Source organism: Rhineura floridana, chromosome 1 (genome assembly GCF_030035675.1).
Source record: "Rhineura floridana isolate rRhiFlo1 chromosome 1, rRhiFlo1.hap2, whole genome shotgun sequence".
NCBI classification, from domain to species: Eukaryota; Metazoa; Chordata; class Lepidosauria; order Squamata; family Rhineuridae; genus Rhineura; species Rhineura floridana.
In genome coordinates, this window is record NC_084480.1 from 205,613,243 (window position 1) to 205,636,737 (window position 23,495).

A 23,495-nucleotide genomic window follows, 5' to 3' on the forward strand; every position below is an offset into this window, starting at 1 on the left:
CATAGTCCATTGCTTGAAAAATGGTCAACCTCCTTTATTTCAATATGCCCACCCTGAAAATACGGCAGTAAATGTATAGAACTGCCATGCTGTATTGCATAGTTAAAGCTATTCTTTTAAAAACGACTGATCAAAATGATAGCGTAGCTTTAAATATATAATACATTCCAATTGAATTTATTCAGCTGTTCATATAAAAATTAATAACAAAACATTGAAAAGAAATTTTCAAAGTCACCTTTCCCCTCCCATATTTTATTCATAGTCATTGATTCCCATGGCTCCTATAAAGCATAATGAATTGGTTATTCTTTTACAACTCCCTTGCTAAACTTCTCTAGTGGCTCTGCAAGACTACACTTTTGGGCTTTAAAAAAATGTTTAAAGCTTTTAGCACAGCTGGTTTTCACCATGTAAGAAAACTTTCAGAGCATTACAGTGTCACTGGTCATTGATGTTAGAACACTGCAAACTGTAAATCCTTTCTTGGCTGCATTGCAGAATTTGGGTGTGCATGGGCGATAGGCTCCTCAAAAAATGATGTTGAAAAATATTAGCATTTTCCTGCTATTAAAATATTTCTGTCATTTGAAGGTCTAAGCAATTTGCCTAGAAACTAAACTCCTATAACCCTGTCCTATCAAATTAATAACATATGGGTCAGAAGATGATAACTAAGGCTGTAATCCTAAACATCCTTACTAGGAAGCAGGTTCCATTGAACTCAGTGGTACTTCGCTATAGATAAACATGCTTAAGATTGTTTTGCGTGCATGAATACATATTTGTGACAAAGGTTAATGGCCATTCTGAAGTCTTACATGCTGTAATATGCCACCATCTATTTCTCCTTGTGTCTTCCACACAAGTATTTTATTGTTGTAAAATCTTTTCATTCCTTTATGAAAGCTTTCCTGTGATAGAGAGATTCATAGTAAAGGTCTGTAGGTAGGGGGTGTTAACGAGTGACCCAGAAACATGATAGATGCCTGAACAATTTTAAATCTTGCAATGAACGGTAAAATAACATAGGAGGAGATTCTAATCCCACCAGAGTTTATAACTTGCATCTAGTTGTTTTATATGTCAACTAGCATGTTCACAGGATGTGGGTGTTGCATGGCTGATCTGCTGTGATGTCACAGAAAGGTTTGGCAAGCAGAGGTGCTATGAGGTGCATTGGGTCTCCTACTATAATATCATTATGAGCCCAGATAGGTATAGAGATTCTGATTGCTATTGGCTTGGCTGCTCTGATGTCACTGAAGAATTGGGACAGTTGTACCAAGGATGGCTGAATACTAAGGGAGATTAGAGATACCTCACAACTGGCATTCTACTGAGCTCATTACACACTTTTTTGTTAAATTAAATCATATTATTGCTTTTATAATATGTGATTTCAATTGACACCTTTCCTTAGTGATCACTTCCTACTTACACATGTCACTTCCTCTAAAGTTAGTAACCTTGTGCGTAGATAAAGATTGTTTTTGCTTAGCTGCCCCCCTCCCCAAGTATATATGAAAACATAAGTTTCACCAAAATAAACAAATAATTGGAGCACTACATATTTGTGCTGCCCTATACTGAGTCAGACCATTGGTCTATCTAGCCATGTATTGTCTACATTGACTGGCAACAGCTCTCCAGGATTTCAGATAGGTCTCTCCCAGCCCTACCTGAAGATGCCAGAGATTGAACCTGTGACCTTCTGCATGCAAAGCAGATGTTCTGCCACTGAGCTACTGCTCTTCCCTTAACAACAAGCTGTGGACTTGTATGCAATGCTCTGATGCAATGCTCTGATGTAAAGACCCCCAAATTCTGCATTCCCACAAAATTATCTACATATTTCAGTATATAGAAAATTATATAGAAACATTTTACAGAGACTGTAAACGGGGGAGAAGCTATGGGAATGGAACTGGAGCTATGAAGGTTTCATAAGCTCTGTAGGGCTATAAGGTAGAAATCCTACATGTTTTATATAAAGTTTTATGAATGCTAGCTAATTTTCATATATATAATAGTTTAATGCACCAGAAAAACCTGCCACCAAGACTTGTATAGATAAGGAATTGTTTCAATCATTCTCCATGACTGATAGCCATTCAAACATCACTAAATCACATCTAATGTTTGAATAGATCAATTACTAGCCCAAGTGGCTTTTTCTGGACTATAAGAAACTGCCTTACTGACTCAGATATTTGTTAATCCTGACTGACTTTAGGTCACCCCATGATCATCTCATGCATGCAAACATTACATCTTCCATTCAGCCATACATGCCCTGTTATGACAACTTGGAAGTACTGCCTAATGATATATTTTGCCTTCCCATTAATGAATGGATAACAACTTCACATTTTAATATGTTGCCAACACAATGTATACTGTGCGTAATAACAGCAGTTTCTCAAGAAGCCAGAACCACGAATTGCCATTTGCTTAAGGGTCTCCAGCCTTATGCAAGCCTGCCATCTCTTCCACCTTTTTGCAGCAGAGTGTTTTTTAAGGTAATAACTTGTCCTTCAACTGTGGATACTAATATTTTGCTCCTGAAGAGATAAACAGTGCATGCCCAAGTGCCTTAGTTCTTGGGAGGCCTTTCAATAGTCTTAGGGAATTTAGAGGTGTGGGTAAAGCTGCCACATTTTCTGGCAGGGTTCCTGTGCCGGAATAGTTGTAGAATAGGGACAAATTCAACAAATAAAGCACCATCTGGTACAGAAGTGGTGGAGGAAGCTTTACTTGCAGACTTTCCAATAGTCATACAGGAGTCAAAGGCACACGAGTTAAGGGAAAAGGTGTTGGGCCTCTGGTTAGAAAAGTACATTTAAGTGAAGTCTGACTTGCTTATTTGAAGTAGCAAACTTTATTTCTTTTTTTTTAACCAGAATTATTCATATCAAAGTTTGAATGTCAAGATGGTATCCATGTGTAAAGTACTGTTAATAACCTTATCACTTTCAGTGTTAGGTATCTTTTACATTTGTGGTGGTAATTTAACAGGCAAACTGCATACTTTTTTCTTTTTTTACTTTTACAGCTTTTTTATTCTAAGTTAACCTTAAACTGTCATTAAAATAAGTTTACCGATTAGAACCATAGTCTAATGAATAACATTTTACAGATTGGAAATAAAATCATTGCATGGCAACACACACAGTCAGTTTCTCTTCAGGAGACTGGACAGAACAAAGATCCATGAGAAAAGGGTTCACATTTCTCTGAAGCAGCATGCATAGTTTTATTTAGAACCATTTTTTATTCAGAATGATGCAGTTATGTGATTTTCAAAAACCACAGTGTATGCCTAAGGTAAATATATAATTTCAATTTTGCTAAGAAGCATGGTTGAAATGTTAAATGCAACACATTTATGGTGTAACATTTTGCAAGGTGCTTTAGTTTTTGTTCTGTCTCTGTGTCCTCTCAGATATCTTTTGATTTAGCTGAATATACAGCTGATGTTGATGGAATTGGCACTTTACGGTTGCTAGATGCCATCAAGACGTGCAGCCTCATAAATTCTGTGAAGTTCTACCAAGCTTCAACAAGTGAACTTTATGGGAAAGTGCAAGAAATACCACAAAAAGAGACCACTCCTTTTTATCCCAGATCACCATATGGTAAGAATATTAGTTTATGTGTATGCTTGCCTCTGCTAATATATTGCATCCTGATTAGTGGCCACGAAGGACAAAGTGACTTGTGTTGATGGAGAGGCACAATAGTACAAGATAAATGAGAGTCCAGCATCACAGATCTTAAGGTTGCAACCAATTTTAAACCTTAACATTTGCTGGAGCAGCAGTTTACAGGATGGCCTATTAAGAAGACTTTTGTACCAAAAGTCAAAGCAGAGACAGTAACTTACTCTTCATTCTACTGTGCATTTTTTCTTGCATAGAAATTTGACATCTGTGCTCACTAACATTTCTTTAATAGTAGAATGGACTATTGTCTCTTACTGAAAATACAGTTCCTAGCTTTTATTTAGATACTTAATAATATATATCACTGTGTTCTTTCTTACCTAGTACTAATGCTACAATGTAAAAGTAATCTGTCATTGCTTGATGGGTGTAAGCTGCCATTTCCGTTACACACTTAGTTTGTTCAGATCCAAAGTATGGAACTTAATTTTCATTAAAGCATTCTCTTTATTTCTAAAAATAGTAATAATGAAGGGTTGAATGATAGTTTTAAAATAATCCCGTTTCATGGCTTTTTTGGGGTGGTTAAGTTAAAATTTCTCAGACATCTGCTCAAGTAATCTGTGTGGAATATTGTGGCACTAAAATTTCAAGCCTGCAAGACTGCAATTTTTTCTTTGTCCCCTCTATCCCAGTAACTTTTTTGTGGCCAAATGCTGCCCTGGTGGTGTGTTTCTCTGTTCTACTATGTATTTTTTTTTAATGCTATGCTTGAATATGAACTGTAGCCATTCTCTGAGAGGAAATGAATAAGAAGTCCTGTAACACTTGCTTGTGAGCACTGCCTTTGTTTTGTATCACATCTGTTAATTAAGTTGACTTGTCTGAACAGAGAAGCACAATATGCAAAAGCCAGTGATCAAACTTTGAGTGCCTTAGAAGATGCTGTTTCTTGGCTGTGTGTGTGGGTGTGGGGGGAAGGGAATATGTATGGAGGAAGATAACATGCATGTTCACCTATGTAAATGTTTCAGTAAATAAATTATGATTATTGTTCTAGGGGCAGCCAAACTATATGCATATTGGATTGTTGTGAACTTCAGGGAGGCCTACAATCTCTTTGCTGTGAATGGTATTCTCTTCAATCATGAGAGTCCTAGGAGAGGTAAGAAAAATATTTAAAATGTTCATGATCTTTGGTGCATGTCCGAACAGGAATGCATGACAACTGCTCTCAAGATAAATTCTAAACCTCCATAATGGAAGCTTTCACACATAAAATGATGACTCACTCAAAGTGAGGCTCAAAGCGGTATATAATAGTTCTGCAGAACAACTTCAGTAATAGAATTGGTTGAGAACTTTACATTTCAGTGAAATCATAACCAGTTCCCAATGATGGGGTCAATATTAATAGCTAAACCTATTGCTCACCTTGTGCAGGTTTCACATTAAGGTCACACTGACAGCTTCATTCCTGTGCTGTTTAGAAACTCAGAATTCTTTGGCTGCAGAAAAAATGTGCCAGTATCCATACATAAAGAGCAGAGAATTAAAAAAAATCCTTCCACTGCCATTTACCATCTTCCACTTTTCTAGTTTTTGAAACTGTACTGAGGAGTGATAGGAAAAGTATGTTCATTATTGTAAAACTTGTTTTGGAGTGGGGATATACAATTTATAAAATAAAATTAGGCAATACAGCCTCTTATTTCCACTCCTTTCCCATTGTACTTTTATACTATCTAAATGTATTTCAGAAATCTTTTTTATAGGATTCTCAAAATGTTCCACAATAATCACTGGACAGTGGCATGTTATTTCCCTAAAAGGCAGGCAGGTTTCTGCTACCTAGAGCAGTTGATTTTGATGCAGTAACAAAAAACAGTAGAGGTTCAACGTTGATAAGCTGAGAAAACCAGTTAGAACCTTTGTTGCTATATAAAACAAGATATGTTTGTTTGCCTGTTCATAACATTTGCTTTCAAATAAATTAGAATGTTTGTAATAGATCTTGAATCAACTAACTCAATAACTTTCTGACAACTTCTTGTATGGTTTCTGGTATTTCTATAATTGGGAGTAAGCTGGATTTCATATGAAATAATGTTCAGGTCAGGATCTTCTTTAAAGAGTGTTGTGGTTTTCAGGAAGAAGAAAGATTTTTTTATTCATCCGCTGCCTTTGATCTGTAAAGCTTCTTTGACATTCTACCCAGCTCTGAGACTGCTTCCCACTGAGCTTTCAGTCTTATAGTTCTCTCTGATATACTTATTATCCCACTGGATATTGTGAGCCTGTGACTTATAGACTTTTGGTTTTAAAAAGATGTATTTGTGTGTGTGTGTGCCCATGTATATATGTACATGCCACTTACTGATTAGCAAGAACTCTGTAAAAATGCATGCAATTCTCCTCCTGTTAGAACATGAGCAAAAGCAGTCAGAGGAACACTTTGGATGAGACTAGTGCCATTGTGCCTAGAGAGTTAATGTGAAATGCCTGCAAAATCTGTAATTCTGGAAAGAAGCTAAATACTGTTTTCCTTCAATGCTTTAGAGTTATTAATCATTTTCGTAACTTTATCAACACTAAAACACGTAGTGTGGGAAATGAAAAAGCAAATTGTAATAACAATTTGAAAACTCTGAAATGTTCTTAGTGTGGGTTTTGTCATTCAGGAGCCAAAAAAATGGAGGTTGAACAGAATACTTGCTGTTTACCATTTAATTACATGTAATAAGTGTCCCCCGCAAGCTTTCAGACAAAATTATTTTGTTGTTGAAATTCGTAACAGTGAATTCAAATGGTTCCATGGTGGAAAGTGGAGACTGGGACTGCTGCAGCTCTGTGAACTGCCATGAAATATTTTGATCTAAATCATTTTAAAGAACGATTAAAACGTAATTGAGGTAATTTGAGAATTGCTCATGCTGATAGCAACAGTTATTCAGGAAAATGTGATGGACTTTTTCTGTTACTTTTTGAAGAAGGAAAGAAGCGTGAGGAACTTCCTCAAACTGAATTGTAAATTAGAGAATATTCAGTCTTCCAAGCCCTTTGTGCTTGCTGGTGGGTTCAAGGAAATGGTAGTTGAGCCCCAGCTACCCCAAGCGCATCAAGGAGAGTGGGCAGAGGAGAACTTGCTCCCTGCCTCCTGAAGTCGAGCCGGCACCTAGTGAGCCTGTACTGTCTGATGAGCAGGCGGAGGCTTGCCCCATGTGAGATGATGCGAGAAGCAGGACAGTCAGAGGTGGAACCACGCAGGAGTCGGAGATTACGAGTGAAGACCTTCCCTACTTAAAGCAGCACCTCCCTGGTTGAGGTGCTGAGTCAAATTACTCCACACGCTGCAGATAATGCTTAGTTAGCGTAGTTGGCATCAGTAGTGAGCCAGCCTAGTTAGGTCTATGAAACTCACTGCTTTTGATGTAACTGTGACTCTAATAAAGCAAGAATTATTGCCAGTCTCGCCTCCGTCTCCTGTGTTGGGCTCTGGGCAGGACATAGAGGCTTGTTTTATGCACGTATTAAATTGGATAATATAAAAAATAGCAAGAAATAAATTTCTTCCCTTCTGTATATTATGAAAGAGAGAGAAAACACTACTTCTCCCTCAAACCCTCTGACAAGTGCAGAGGGTTTGAAAGAGAGGTAGGGATTTTTCTCATCTGGACAGCAGTTTGGAGAGGCAAAGACACAGCAGGAGAGACTCTTACTATTTCCTGTTGACTCCACACTGTAGTGCCAATGAGAGTAGTTGGTAGCAAAGACTGGGGTTTGATTGGTAAGGCCTTTTGCTGTGTGGAAAAGTGATAGGGATCCTCTACAACTTTGGGGTTATGGAGGGGAGTTTGCTGAAATCTTATGTTCTGGAGTGGAGGGACTTAACATTCCAATAAGGCAGCCATGTGTCTACACCCCCCAAAAACCCCCACTGCTGATTCTTCAGGTAGCAGAGAGCAGAGGATCAGTCACCAGCATTCCTTCTTCGTATTAGAGAAGTGATTGTGTTTGTCCCATGTGAGAGATGGGGTGGAATGCCTGCTTATTTGTTTTGTTCCTTTTGTTGGAGGGTGGGTATATCTAGGGTGGACTGTATTTTGGTCTGATTGTTGTGTATCGATGTCTGCATAGCCTGGTATTTTGATTTTTTTAAAATTATAGTGGAGTGTTTCTATATATACATGTGTCTTGGAGGGAGAATACTGGAGGAGGGGACTGTTGTGCAGTCTATCTCAGTGATCGAGGGGACGGGTAGGCATGGTAGAAGGAGACGTCGGAGGGGTGATTATAGGTGTTTGTGCCTGATATCCTCCTCTGGGGTCTCCCCTACACTTGATACTAATGGAAGCTCTACCACTGTCCCCAACATACTAGTGGTTCTACTGTTAAGTGCCAGGTCAGTCTGTAATAAAACCATGCTGATCCATGATCTGGATGAATGGGCCAACCTGGTATGTATCACTGAGACCTGGATGGGGGAGCTGGGCGGCCCAGACTGGAGGGGGGAGTTGTTGCTGTAGTCCATAGGAGTTTATTCTCTATCACTGGGAAACCTCTCTCTTGGAGTGGGACTGGAGGGCCTGCATCTGATGCTGGGACAAGGAGACAGATTAGGGATGTGTTGGTGTACTGCCCACCCTGCTGCTCAATAGCCTCCCTGACCAAGCTGGTTGAGGTTGCTTCGGGTGTAGTGTTGGAGGAACCCAGAATGGTGGTTTTGGGTGATTTCAGCATCCATGCTGAGGCTGCATCAGGTCCAGCTCGGGAGTTCATAGCCTCCATGGCAGCTATGGGCCTCTCTCAAATGGTCATCGGTCCACACATAGAGCAGGGCATACCCTCGATCTAGTCTTTGTTCCATGTGGGGAGGGTGGTGATCTGGAAATTGGTGGGATGGCTATCACCTCATTGGCATGATCAGACCACTTCCTGGTGAGGTTTGATCTTGCAGTGGCAATTCTCCTCTGCAGGGGTGGTGGACCAGTTAAGATGGTCTGCTCCTGGAGACTGATGGAATCTAATGATTCCTGAACACTCTGGGGGATTTTCCAGCGGATAGAGCAGGTGATCCTGTTGAGGCCCTAGTCTCACTATGGAATGGTGAGACTCCTAGGGCCATTGACACGATCACTCCTGAGGGCTCTCTCCAGTGCCATGGGGCCTGTTTTGCTCCTTGGTATACTGAGGAGCTGTGGTTGATGAAAAGGACTGGGTGAGGGCTAGAGTGCAAGTGACATAGATCTAGCTCTGGAGCAGACCGAGCATGTGTTCAGGCTCACAATCAGGCCTACCATATAGTGGGGGGGGGCAGCTAAGAGATCCTACTTTGCTGCCTCCATTGTGTCTTCAAGGAACCGCCTGGCTGAGTTGTTCCATGTGGTCCGGAGGTTGGTCACTCCTGACCAGGGAGATGACCATCTGGAACACACAGTGTCCAGCTGTAACTGGCTGGCTTAACACTTTGAGGGCAAAGTTGCTCAGCTCTGCAGTGATTTAGATGATACTTTTGTGGCAGTGTCAGCCAAGGTGTCCAATGCAATGTCAAACCCAGTGTTGTGGGATCAATTCCAGTTAATGCAGCCTGACAATGAATGTGCACAAGATGCTTGCAGTGATGTGCCCGACCACCTGCTCATTAGATCCTTGTCCATCCTGGCTTATTAAAGCAAGGCGAAGTGGGGTGACTGAATGGGTCTACAGGTATAGTAAATGCATTTTTGCATGGTGGTGTGATACCCACTGCCCTTAAAGAGGGAGTGGTGTGTCCACTTCTTTAAAAACCTACATTGGACCCAATAGAGTGTAACAACTATAGACCAGTCGCCAACACCACTTTCTTGGCAAAGGTGGTGGAGAAGGTGGTTGTAGAGCAATTGCCAGGTATTCCTGGATGAGACTGTTTATCTAGATCCATCACAATCTGGATTCAGACCTGGTTTTGGAACAGAATCAGCCTTGGTCGCCCTGATGGATGACCTTTCTCATGAGAGAGACAGGGAGAGTGCCACACTTCTGCTCGATATCTCCGAGGCATATGATATCATTGACCATGGTATCCTTCTGGACCAACTCAGTGGGATGGGTATTGGAGGCATAGTATTACGGTGGTTCTGCTCTTACTTTCAGAGTTGCGTCCAGAGAGTAACACTGGGTGAGTGTTTGTTGGCCCCTTGGCATTTGTGCTGTGTGGTTTTGCAGGGTACTATTCTCTCCCCTGTGCTATTCAACATCATATAAAGTCATTGGGAGTGGTCATGAGGATTTTTGGAGCAAGGTGTCAGCAAAATGCTGATAATAAGCAGCTCTTTTTCTCCTTAACATCTGAATCAAGAGAGGCTGTGAATGCTCTGGATCGGTGTCTGAATGCTGTAGTGGCCTGGATGAGGGCCAATAAACTGTGCTTGAATCCTGAGAAGATGGAGGCTCTTTGGGTAGGTGGTTCCCGTGTCTGGGAGATAGGCAGGTTACCTGTTCTGGATGGGCTCCCTCTGAAGTACCAGGTCCATAGCCTTGGGGTACTCCTGGATTCATCTTTGTCACTAGAGGTCCAAGTATCCTCTGTGGCTAGGAGTGCCTTTTACCAGCTTTGTCTGATTCGTCATCTGCAGCCATTCCTGGACAGGGGTAGCCTGACCTCTGTAGTCCATGCATTGGTAATCTCAAGGCTGGATTACTGCAATGTGCTCTATGTGGGTCTGCCGTTGGCCCTGGTTCGGAAGCTCCAGCTGGAACAAAATGCTGTGGCCGGATTGCTGATAGGAGCATATGGCCGACAACATGTGACACTACTTTTAAAACATCTGCCGTGGCTGCCCATATGTTGCCAAGCCAGGTTCAAGGTCTTTGTATTAATTTATAAAGCCCTAAACAACTTATGTCCAGGGTATCTTAGGGACCACCTAAACCCTTATATCCCAGCTGAATCACTGAGATCTTCTGCAGGAGCGACTCTGGTTGTCCCCTGAGTTGGCAAGGCTCATTTAACATTGACTTGAAATCAAGCCCTCAATGTCATCAGCCCGACTGACAACTGAGATTCAGCAGACACCTGTTTGATCTTTTAAGCACCTGCTGAAAACCTTTGTGTTTCGCTAGGCTTATGCAGGCAATTAAGAACATGCTTTTTTTAACAATTGACCTTTGTTTTTATTGTATTTTTAATGTTTCTTTTAAAAAACAAATTATATGGTCATTGTTGCTTAAAATGTTATAGACCACTTTGATGTTTTTAACAAAATAAAAAATGTAAATGTATTGCCTTCAAGTCGATTCTGACTTATGGCGACCCTATGAATAGGATTTTCATGAGACTGAGAGGCAGTGACTGGCCCAAGGTCACCCAATGAGCTTCATGGCTATGTGGGGATTCGAATCCTGGTCTCCCGGGTCGTAGTCCAATACCTTAACCACTACACCACACTGGCTCTCTTAATGAAATAGCAGTATACAAGTATACAATTTTTTAAAATAAATAAAATTGTGGTAATAACACAACAGTATTATACAGTGTCATTCCTAGGGCAATTCTTGGGAGACAAGAAAGTTTTCCCTATTAGGCAATTCCCATTGGCAGAATCTATTAAAAATGAAGAAAAAAGATTTCCGTACTGCTTCCATTGTTGCAACTGTGTTTTTATTGTTAAATATACAACAGTACTTGGGGGTAGTGGAGGTAGAACATAGCCATCATGGATAGTAGCCATTGATAGCCTTACCTTCCTCTTTTTTTAAGCCATCCAAGTTGGTTGCCATCACTGCCTCTTGTGGAAGCGAATTCCACAGTTGAAATATGAATTAGGTGAAGAAGTGCTTTTTTTATCTGTCCTGAATCTTCCAACATTCAGCTTCATTGAATGTCCCTGAGTTCTAGGCTTGTGAGAGAGTTCTAGTCTTATGTTACCGCTTACTTGCCTTTTTTCTAAATTAAAAAACCTAAAAAACTAAAAGAAGTTTGTTCCATCCTCTTGATCATCATGGTTGCCTGTTTCTGAACCTTTTCCAACTCTACAATACCCTTTTTGAGTTGAGGCGACGAGAACTGTACACAATATTCCAAGTATGGTTTCACCATAGATTTGTGTAATGGCACTGTGATATCAGCAGTTTTGTTTATAATTGTTTTCCCAATGACCCTTAGCATGGAATTTGCTTTTTTCACAGCTGCAGCACATTGGGTTGATATCTTCCTGACGCTGTCCACTGCAACCCCAAGATCTCGTTGCTGGTCAGACGCTGCCAGTTCAGACCCCATGAGTGATTTTTTTTTGTCCAGACATACCCCACTTTACACTTGTTTACATTGCATTTGCCATTTTCCTGCCCATTCACTCAGTTTGGAGAGATCATTTTGGAACTCTTCACAATCCTTTTTGTTTTAACCACTCTGAACAATTTGGTATCATCAGCAAACTTGGCTACTTCACTGCTCAACCTTAACTCTAAATAATTTATAAACAAGCTAAAAAGCACAGGTCCCGATACTAATCCTTGGGAGAACTCTACTCTCTATATCCCTCCATTGGGAGAACTATCCATTTGTTCCTACTCTCTGCTTCCTGTTTCTTAACCAGCTTCTGATGCACAAGAGGACCTCTCCTCTTATCTCTTGACTGCTAAACTAACTCAGGAGTCTTTTGTTAAGTACTTTGTAGAAAGCTTTTTGCAAGTCCAAGTACACAATGTCAACTAGATCACTTCTGTCGGTTGTTGATAATCTCAAAAAATTATAATAGGTTAGTGAGATAGGACCAACTTACTCGTGCAGAAGCCAAGCTGATTCCACTTCAGCAAGGCTTGCTCTTCTATATGCTTGGTTATTTTACCTTTAACAATACTTTCCACCAGTTTTCCTGGAATGGACATTAAGCTAACTGGCTTATAATTTCCAGGATCCTCCATGAATCCCCCTTTTTTAAAAAATGATGTTCATTGGGCACTTTTTAGTCCTCAAGTATGGAGACTGATCTTAGGGACAAGATCATTATTTTTGTTAGTTGTTAGAAGGCTGGCAATTTCACATTTTAGTTCTTAGACAACTCTTGGGTGAATGTCATCCAAACCTGGCAATTTGCATGTCTTTATTTTGTCAGTAAGACCTAGAACAGTGGTTCCCAACCTTTATGAGTATGGGATCCCCTTTATAAGCTCAAAGAATTGGGTGACCCCCCCCACTAATTGTAATTTTAGCCTCTGTAATTTTAGTCTCTGTTAAGTGAAAAAATGGTGCATGGCAAAATCACATCTCCAAATGTCCCTTTCCATAAAAAGCTCCCTGCAGACAGGGAGGTATTGCTTTCCTTTCTTAATGCAAAGGTTCATCAAATTGGTATCCCCGTCCCCCACACACATAATCTGAAGATGTACAGTCCTGTCTCCCAACACCAGTGGGTTACAGTGTTGGACTAAGATCCAGGTTCAAATCCCCACACAGCCATGAAGCCCACTGGGTGACCTTGAGCCAAGGCACAGTCTCTCAGCCTGACCTATTTCACAGGGTTGGTGTAGGGATAAAATGGAAAGGGAGGGACTATGTGCACCACCTTGAGCAACTTGGAGGAAAGGTGGGATATAAATGCAATAATAATTAAATAAATACATTTCGGCTGCAATATGTGAATCCCAGCCTCAGCCAACCCGCTGAGCTTTCTAAAATAATAATAAGAAGCAGCAGCAGCAGCAGCAGCAGCAATATGGTAGTAGTAGAGATGCTCATCAGAACTGATTACTTGGTTAGCATTGGGAAATGAGAGTGGAGCAAAAGACAAATCAGTGCATGCACACACACAAACATACCTGCCCCTCCTGCCAGCATCTGCAGGCATGCATGCATTTGGGCACATGGGAGGGGGGAAGGCCTGAACTGCCGCAGCATCTTGGAGAGAGAGATTGGGGGGAATGTTGACACACACACACCTAGTCTCAGAGATATGGGGGTGAGCAAGTCCTGAGCTTCCTCATGGCTCCTTGGCTCCGTCTGGGCCGAAGGTGAAATCTGGGCGGCCTTGCAAATAAGAATAATTTTTAAAAGGTGATGGCAGTGAATCTGGAGTCAAGAAAGGCAGGCAGGCGCGCTGGCTGCCAGGAAGGAAGGGGGAAAGCAGCCTTTCCTTGCAGCCCTTGCCTCTTTTTGCTTCACGAAAATCCTTGTATTCCACTCCATCACCAGGGCATCGACTGAATGACCTTCAGCAAGTTCCAAATCCCCCAGCGCAGTCACGAATCCTTCTGGATCCATCAGGCGCCTGGGGCGGACCATTCTAATAGGTCCTGTGCCTTTGCAGAGGGTGTGCGGCATCGAGAAGTCTACGTTTACCAGATAGTGGTCTGACCATGACACAGGGGTAAAAGTAATGGCCCCTAACTTCAGAGCACTTTTCTCCTCTCCCAGGACAAATACAAGGTCGAGAGCATGACCGGCTACATGGGTGGGCTCAGCATTACTAAGGTGCAGTTCCCAGGAAGTCATGGTTTCTAGGAAATCCCGAGGGGCTCCATTGAGAGTGGCCTCGGGGTGCACATTGAAGTCACCCACCACCAACAATTCTGGGGACATCATGCGCACACCCGAGACCACCTCTAGCACCTCGGCCAGGGATTCTGCCGTGCAGCGAGGCGGGCGGTACACAAGCAGGATCCCTAAACTGCCCTTCGGGCTCAACCTCCAGTACATGCAGTCAACAAACTTGGTCCCATGGAGAGGAGACCTGGCAAAGACCAAGGACTCCCGATAGATGACAGCCACTCCCGATAGATGACAGAGTAAGGGCGTCATCAGCAGCGGGAGTGTGAGGAGACAGGAGACAGTGATAGTAATCTCCTCTTCTTCCTGGTAGCTCCACCCTCAACCTCCTTTGTGTGGTATAGGCAGATACCTGCCCTCAGCATGCTTGAAAGATGCTCTGGTGCTTCAGCAAAGTCCTCCCCTCTCGTTTGGAGCAAGGGGGAGGTGTCATCTGCAGTGGCAGTGGGGAGCAGACACGGTTCAGGGAGTGAAGACTTTTTTAAAAAATTCATTCCTTTTCTGTTCGCAGGCCCCTCTGGATTACTTCATCGCCCCTCTGGGGTTCATGGCCCCCAGGTTGGAACCACTGACCTGGAACTTTAACTTGTCTCACAACTATTTGCAGTTCCCCAGACTTCCTTCCTGCAAAAGTTGGTTCAGGCACAGCAATCTATCCTATGTCTTCTGCTGTGAAGACAGATGAAAATAATTCGTTCTGCTTCTCTGCAGTCTCCTCATCTTCCTTTAGAACACCTTTGACTCCCTTGCCATCCAAGGGTCTCCCTTGCCAGTCTCCTGCTACAAATATATTTAAAGAATATTTTTGTTATTGGTCTTCATGTGCTTGTAAATTTTTTTTCTAGCATCCCTTATTGTCTGCTTGCATGTCTTTTGACAATGTTTGTGTTCTTTTTTGCTCTCTTCATTTGAACAAGATTTCAGTTTTCTAAAGGAAGCCTTCTTGCCTGTAATAGCTTCTTTGACTCTGCTCATTAACCATGCTAGCATCCTCTTGGCCCTGGTGGTATCTTTCCTGATCTGTAGTATAAATTCCATCTGAGCTTCCAATATTGTGGTTTTAAATCACTCCCAAACTTTTTGAAGTGATCTGACTCTCTTGACTTTGATTTTCAACTTCTTTTTTACCAGTCCTCTCATTTTTGGGAAGTTCAAAAGACACTATGTTGGATTTTCTTGGCAATTGGCCATTTACATTTACATATAATTTGATAGCACTGTGGTCACTGTTCTCAAGTGGTTCAACAACAGTTAACATCTCACACCCAGTACTGGGTGCCACTTAAAATTAAGTCCACGCTTGTTCCCCTCTGATTGGTTCCATGCCCAGCTATTGTAGGGCACAGTCATTTAGGGTATCTAGACATTTCCTCTCTTTATCATGACAGGAACATATATGTAGCCAGTCTATGTAAGGGTAGTTGAAGTCATCCCCTGTTACAACACTTCCTCTTTTGGATACTTTCCTGATCTCATTCTCCATCTCAAGATCTCCCTGAGCATTTTGATCAGGACAATGATAGCATGTCCCCAGTACTAGATTACTTTTGGAGCCAGCTTTCACCATCCAGAGTGATTCTGTGACAGAATCTGCCTCTTTTGGGATTTTTAGCTTGTTTGATTAGATGCCTTCTTTCATGTAGAAAGCAACACCACCTCTCGTACATCCTTCTCTGTCCTTCCTATAGAATTTGTATCCTGAGATAAGTGTCCCACTGGTTCTCTCCATTTCACCAGGTTTCTGTTATGCCCACTATATCAATGTTGTCCTCTAAGACCAAACCCTCCAGTTTGCCCATCTTTGCTAAGAGGCTTCTAGTGTTAGTATAAAAACTTATATACCATATCTCCCTGCAATTGTCTTTGGTACTTGTGTTTTGGGGTGTGGTGTTTTGTTCTGTGTGAATTGCTATTGTGTGCTCTGCACTCATAATTCCCAGTTCTACTCCTCACCCATTTAAATTATCATAAACCTTTTCATCTTCATCCCGGGAAGAGATTTGTTCCAGACTGGACCCCAGCTCTTAAGAACATAAGAACATAGGAAGAGCCTGCTGGATCAGGCCAGTGGCCCATCTAGTCCAGCATCCTGTTCTCACAGTGGCCAACCAGGTGCCTGGGGGAAGCCTGCAAGCAGGACCTGAGTGCAAGAACACTCTCCCCTCCTGAGGCTTCCGGCAACTGGTTTTCAGAAACATACTGCCTCTGACTAGGGTGGCAGAGCACAGCCATCACGGCTAGTAGCCATTGATAGCCCTGTCCTCCATGAATTTGTCTAATCTTCTTTTAAAGCCTTCCAAGCTGGTGGCCATTACTGCGTCTTGTGGGAGCAAATTCCATAGTTTAACTATGTGCTGAGTAAAGAAGTACTTCCTTTTGTCTGTCCTGAATCTTCCAACATTCAGCTTCTTTGAATTTCCACGAGTTCTAGTATTATGAGAGAGGGAGAAAAACTTTTCTCTATCCACTTTCTCAATGCCATGCATAATTTTATACACTTCTATCACGTCTCCTGTGACCCGCCTTTTCTCTAAATTAAAAAGCCCCAAATGCTGCAGCCTTTCCTCATAAGGGAGTTGCTCCATCCCCTTGATCATTCTGGTTGCCCTCTTCTGAACCTTTTCCAACTCTATCATATCTTTTTTGAGATGAGGCGACTAGAACTGTACGTAGTATTCCAAATGCGGCCACACCATAGATTTATACAACGCCATTATGATATCGGCTGTTTTATTTTCAATACCTTTCCTAATTATCGCTAGCATGGAATTTGCCTTTTTCGCAGCTGCTGCACACTGCGTCGACATTTTTATTGTGCTGTCTGCTACAACCCCGAGGTCTCCCTCCTGGTCGGTCACCGCCAGTTCAGACACCATGAGCGTATATGTGAAATTCAGATTTTTTGCTCCAATATGCATAATTTTACACTTGTTTATATTGAATTGCATTTGTCATTTTTCCGCCCATTCACTCAGTTTGGAGAGGTCTTTTTGGAGCTCTTCACAATCCCTTTTTGTTTTAACAACCCTGAACAATTTAGTGTCGTCAGCAAACTTGGCCACTTCACTGCTCACTCCTAATTGTAGGTCATTAATGAACAAGTTGAAAAGTACAGGTCCCAATACCGATCCTTGAGGGACTCCACTTTCTACTGCCCTCCATTGGGATAACTGTCCATTTCTTCATACTCTCTGGTTTCTGCTTCTTAACCAGTTCCTTATTCACAAGGGGACCTCTCCTGTTATTCCATGACTGCTGAGCTTCCTCAGAAGTCTTTGGTGAGGTACCTTGGCAAAAGCTTTTTGAAAGTCTTAAGTACACTATGTCCACTGGATCACCTCTATCTATTTAGCTCTTGTTGACTTTCTCCTGCAATCAGTTTAAAATCTACTCTGCCAACTTTTTGATTTTAAGCACCAACAGTCTGGTTCCATACTGGTTCAGTTGGAGTTCATCCCTTTTGTACAGGCTGAGCTTACCCCAAAATGTTCCTCCAAACCTCTCCTCCCAACATCACCATTTTATCTATACATTGAGACTACAAAGCTGTGCCTGTCTATCTAGGCCTTTGCGTGGAACTGTTAGCATTTCAGAAAAAGCTACGTTGGAGGTCCTGACTTTCAACATCCTACCTAGCACCCTAAACTTTGCTTCCAGGACCTCACAACTACATCTCTTCCCCAGCACTATCTACCAAGCTATCTAGGTGATAGGCAACATCCTCAATCTGCACCAGCCAGGCAATTAAACCTGCTGTCTGCTCCTCCATTATACACCCAGATATTCATGTTCCTAATGATTGAAGCACCCACTGCCACACTCTTTCCACCACCTGACCATTGCTATGGCTTAGGTAGGACATAGTTGCTGGTTTGTCGGATAGACATCGGCTGCTTCCATGTTGTATGGAATCACCATACCTCATTAATTCACATTTGGCGTGGGGGAGCTCTGTTGGTAATCCTTCTGTGCCCAGTGATATTTGTTTCTTTTTTAACAACAGAAGGACAAAAGGGTTTTGCAATGTCTGCAGGTGCAGTTTCTCATAGTGCTATTCTTCAGTCTTTTTTTAAAAAGACTCATAGTTTTGATGTGTATAGTGATACATAGGGCAGATGAAACTAACAGTTCAGCTCACTATGGGAAACTGCACCTGTAAAGATTGCAGTGGGCACCATTTTATAACACTGTTAATTTTTAAAATCAAACTTTTAATTAGCAGTAAAAACTTTTCTGGTTATATTGTTAAATATTAAAATTAGCAAAATAATGTTTAAATGAAAGAGTATGATAACAACATAATCATATAATGGTAATTTTAATAAAGTTCTGATCGTCATCATTTTATGAAAATGATGGTTACCTACTAAAATATTTATTTATTTATTTATAAAATATTAATATACTGCTTTATCATAAAAATATCAAAGCAGTTTACAGCAACCATACATATATACAATAAAAGTCACACAAACATTTAAAATCAGAGATCATCAAGTAACCATTACAGAAAGATTTTTTCCTAATTGTCTGTGTAAGTTTGGTGGCATAGAAAAGTTTTCATCAGACATTTAAAGATTAAAACAGAAGGCACTTGCTGAATCTGTTGGACGAGCATTGCACAATATTGGGGTGATGACACAAAAAGCTTGGTTTCTTGTTGTCAGATGAGCCTCACCAATTCAGGGAACAACCAATGATGCTCCTACAGATGATCTCAGTAACAGAGCGGGAATATAAGGATTGAGACAGTCCCTAAGGTACCCTAGACCTAAATTGTTCAGGCTTTGGTCTATACTTATGATCCAAAATAGGTGTTACTTTTTTGACATTTCATAGGCATTTAATGGATAATTGCTCTTAAAGGAATAAGTGCTCATTACTAAATAATTTTTGAAAGGAACCCTCAATCCCCCAACTGTCAAAGTGGTGCTCAGGTGAATTTTTCTTTCCCCACTCACAGCACCTATGTCATGCCCATTGGTATGGATAAACAATGGGATGAATACAGGGGAAAAGCAATATCCTTAATAGTATTGGAAGTCAATTGCAGTTTGATTTGTAGCTTACAAGGGAGAAACAATGATTCATTGTTAAAGCATGCTCTCTATTTTACTTCCATGTTTTCATTAGTTTGTTGCAAAGAAAGGGAAGGGTACACATTCAGACTCACCTTACCTGCTGTAGCCCACTTAGAGACCATGGATTAATTCACAGGCATTTATGATGCTGTTGCCATACTTATCAACCTCTGCATCAGACATGATAGACATACTTCAATCTATTTTGAATTTTCCTGTGCTAGACCACTTATGTTAATGGGAAGCTATTTTGTACACTTGCCTGCTTTTTAAGAAGTCAGCAATTGCCAGAAGAAAATCTTCTTATATTCAGGACATTTTGCTTGGGACAGTACACACTGGAGATATGTGAAAGCTTTTCTTTCCCTATATAGATACATCTCACTAAGAGACAACAATGCATGCTGTGGGATCTTGTCCGTAAAACAGGCTATGCATTTTTCACAATTTATTTATTTATTTATTGCTTGCTTGCTTGCTTGCTTGCACTTGTATACCGCCCCATAGCTGAAGCTCTCTGGGCAGTTTAAAGCAATCAAAAACATTAAAACAAATACACAATTTAAAAACATATTTTAAAAACTATTTGAAACACAATTTTAAAATTCAAAACAATATAAAAACAATTTAAAAACACATGCTAAAATGCCTGGTACAAGAGGAAAGTCTTGACCTGGCGCCGAAAAGATAACAGCGTTGGCGCCAGGCGCACCTCGTCAGACAAATCATTCCATAATTTGGGGGCCACCACTGAGAAGGCCCTCCCCCTTGTTAGGATAGGATTCCTCAGTTCCTAACATTATTGCATATTATTCTTTATGTGATGGCAGACAGACTTGGTTGGATTTCATATGGTTCGCAACTGAAAGTCATAGAAACCCGGTGTAGTTATGATTTGTTATGGTGACTTATTTCTGGTCAGAATGCATGTTGCTGTGCTGTGTGGGCCAGTAGTTTGACCAAGATAGTTTCATCCATTCAACTGCTTCTTATTCAGATAGACAAGTGCTCTTTTATCATTTTTATGTGATGTGCATAACTGGGCAATATATCTGTAAATTAAATGCTGCTTTTCTCATGGGCAGCTGGAGAACTGAGGACAAGATGCAGACATTTGCCTAAATTATGCAGGAAGAGTGCCATAACTGAATACGGATCAATACTTGGTGTTCCCAGTGTCATAGCTGTCACTTGTATTGCCACAATGTTAAATTCTCAGGACAGTCGCATAACAGTACAAGTTGTTGAGCATTGTGTCCCAGCACACTATTAGATTAATTTTTCATGCAAAATTGCAACCTACAAAGGCTTTGTCTTGACCTGAGGCTACACTGGATATATCAAAGTACAGTGAACACAAGGAGCTCCGTCAAGGGCCCCTTCTTGATGTATTTGTGAGACTTGATTGTTCCGTTTTCTGTTGAAATGACTGTTGAGTAGCCTTCCCTTGGATGCTTGGTTCAGTCGTCATTGTTTTCATAGTACTCTTTCCATGTCATAGTAAATTTCAAAGAAGAGGAGCACAGTAATGAGTACCTGGAGGAGAAAGAAAAATCAAATGTACAGTATCATTTAACATCGAAGAAAGTGAAACTCTCCGCTGATTTCAACTGATTAGCAAAATACAAAGCACTACAATAGTCTCCTTAAACTTTAATAATTATTGGTCCTTGAGCCTGACCTTTATTATACAAACTATTTAGAGAATGAATGGCATTTTAGGAACAGTTATTATAGGAGAGGTAAAGCTATTTGACTTTCCTTTGGTGAAAAGTTTTAATTTCTTTTCCCTTCAATAATTTTTATTCAGGTTTTCATAAAACATACAAGACAAAATCATAAAACATTCAAAGACAAAAAACAAAATCAAAAATAGTTAAACAAAAAGAAAAAAAGAAAAAAAAAACAAAAATAAAAAATAAAGAGTAAAATATTGACTTCCCATTTGTCAAAGATCAAATCAGTTATAAGTCTATAATATATAACAATCCTGTCTCTTAAGTCATATTATAAAATCACTTTCCTCCAGTAGTTATCTTACTTAATCATCAAATCTCATAAACATTACTTTATTCTTTCCACAAAAAGTCAAAGAGAGGTTTCAATTCTTTAAGAAATATATCTATCAATTTTTTTTTCCAGATAAGCATATCGATTAATCCATCTCATTACTAATTATGATAATCTTGTTGTCATAACCATAGTCAAAATAAACATTTCAATTAATCCATCACATCAGAATCTGTTAGGTTCAGTAATTTCAGTAGCCATTGTTCTATTATCCCTATTAGTTCCATTTTCCATCTTCCATCTTCAGTAGTCTTGTTAAGTCCAGTAATTTCAGTATCCAATCTTCCATTATCAGTATTCCATAATAATCTTGCTGTCAAAGCCATAGTCATATAGTAAGAGTCTGATGGGAATTACCTCTATCCCAAATATTTTCTTGCCATCCATTCTGAATAGGTTGCTGAAATACTGCTGTAAAATCATATCTCTGTTCTTTTTTTCAAAATACACTGGGTCATCTCTTGAAAGTTTTTCCATTGTCACATGGCTGCAGTTAATTCCATAGATTTTCTCTATATTGGGCTCCATCACATCATTCCAGTCCAGAAGATTATCCATGCCATTGATAACTTTATCTCTAGAATCTTCATTAATTTCTTCAGAGATAACATTGAGTTCCAAACAATAGATTTTATTTCTAAAGTCCATAGACTCCAAATCTTGTTCCTGTTCCACGTTTGTTCCAATCTCCGGGATCTCCTCTCTCACAGGGACCCCTGTTCCAGTCTCCAGGGTCTCCTCTCTCACAGGGACCCCTGTTCCAGTCTCCAGGGTCTCCTCTCTCACAAGGACCCCTATGTCTTTAATCTCCTGTGTCTCCAAACAATAAATTTTGTTTCTAAAGTCCATAGACTCCAAATCTTTTTCCTGTTCCACGTTTGTTCCAATCTCCGGGGTCTCCTCTCTCACAGGGACCCCTTCCAGGGTCACCTCTCTCACAGGGACCCCTATATCTTTAATCTCCTGCTTCATTTTACTCAATTCAATTTTCAGCTCCTTACAACCCTGTGGCAGGTTTTGTTTCGTTATCTCAATCTCATCCATTATTTTCTGAAACATAGTTATTTCCAGCTTCTCAGCCACTTTCTTAATTGCCATTTTAAAAGAAAAATATAGGAAAACCACTTCTTATTTCAGCAACAATTGGGTTAATACTCCAAACTTGGTGACATCACAGTATAAACAGAGCAGACAGCCTTATCTCTCCATGTTTAAGTAAACAAAATGCAGTTCCCAGGATCGAAACAATTAATGGCGGTCGTCAGAAAACAGATTCGTCAAAATAAAATAGACCAAAAAGAGAGTAGTCTCAGACAATATAATATTCTTCAAAATAAAAAAATCTGGAATAGAAATCCCTCTTCTGTGTATATCTTTAGAATGCAAATCCAGGACAGCTTTTTGCAACAAAAACAGAGATAAGCTATTAATTAATGAGTAGCAGAGAGAAGTTATGGCTCCCCAGTGAGATGTCAAAAACCGATCAATCTGGCAAATCTCTTTTAAACAGCAACAATTTAAGTCAAGTAAAAGAAAAATATAGAAAGAAGGGTGCTTGCCTGTTAGTGCGTTCTCTCTTAGAAGATAAGATGAACGTTCGCTTTTCCAGATAGAGCTTGTTGTTAAAAATCCGTCCCACCTTCGTCGGCTGGACCTCGTCCCATAAATTAATGAGATCTGGTCGTCCCAACAAAAATAGGCTTTGAGGTTAATCTCTTCGTTTCTCCCTACCCGGGAGAAGTTTAATCAGTCAAAAAAAGAAAAAATCTGACTGATATATCTGAATAAGCTTCTTTTGAGGCAGGAGCCCGTCTCAAGAGCAGGCACAGGCTAAGTCACCCTTCCCGGAAGTCCGAAAAGTTTTAATTTCTAAGTGGCTGATTGCGCTCATCTGTTTCTGGGTAGCCTGTAAGTTTACTTTAACATGGCAAGAGTGAATAACAGAAAAAAGTGTGTCATGGGAGTCAAGTAAGACATTGTAGAGGTAAGAAATCCAATTGCGTTGTTTTAGAGTCATTTGTCTTGTCCCCGTTCTCTGGCAAATGACAGCTTGGATCAAAAGACTTTAAGAGGCTTTCCTGCTTTAAAATAATGAGAACAACAGAAGTGTTCAAACTATTGTTAGTTCATAACTATGCTTTCCTTCTCTGACAT

The 23,495-nt window shown here is 40.6% G+C and overlaps 1 protein-coding gene across 2 annotated transcripts in view; it reads left to right on the forward strand.

Annotated features, from left to right (window-relative positions):
• The window catches only part of GMDS (GDP-mannose 4,6-dehydratase), a 539,446-nt gene that overhangs the window by 123,106 nt on the left and 392,845 nt on the right, over positions 1–23,495 (forward strand). For both annotated transcript variants that reach the window (XM_061590704.1, XM_061590696.1), the window contains exons 5-6: positions 3,446–3,638; positions 4,726–4,830. In XM_061590704.1, the coding sequence (XP_061446688.1) occupies positions 3,446–3,638; positions 4,726–4,830 (298 nt within the window). The remainder of the gene's footprint in view (positions 1–3,445; positions 3,639–4,725; positions 4,831–23,495) is intronic.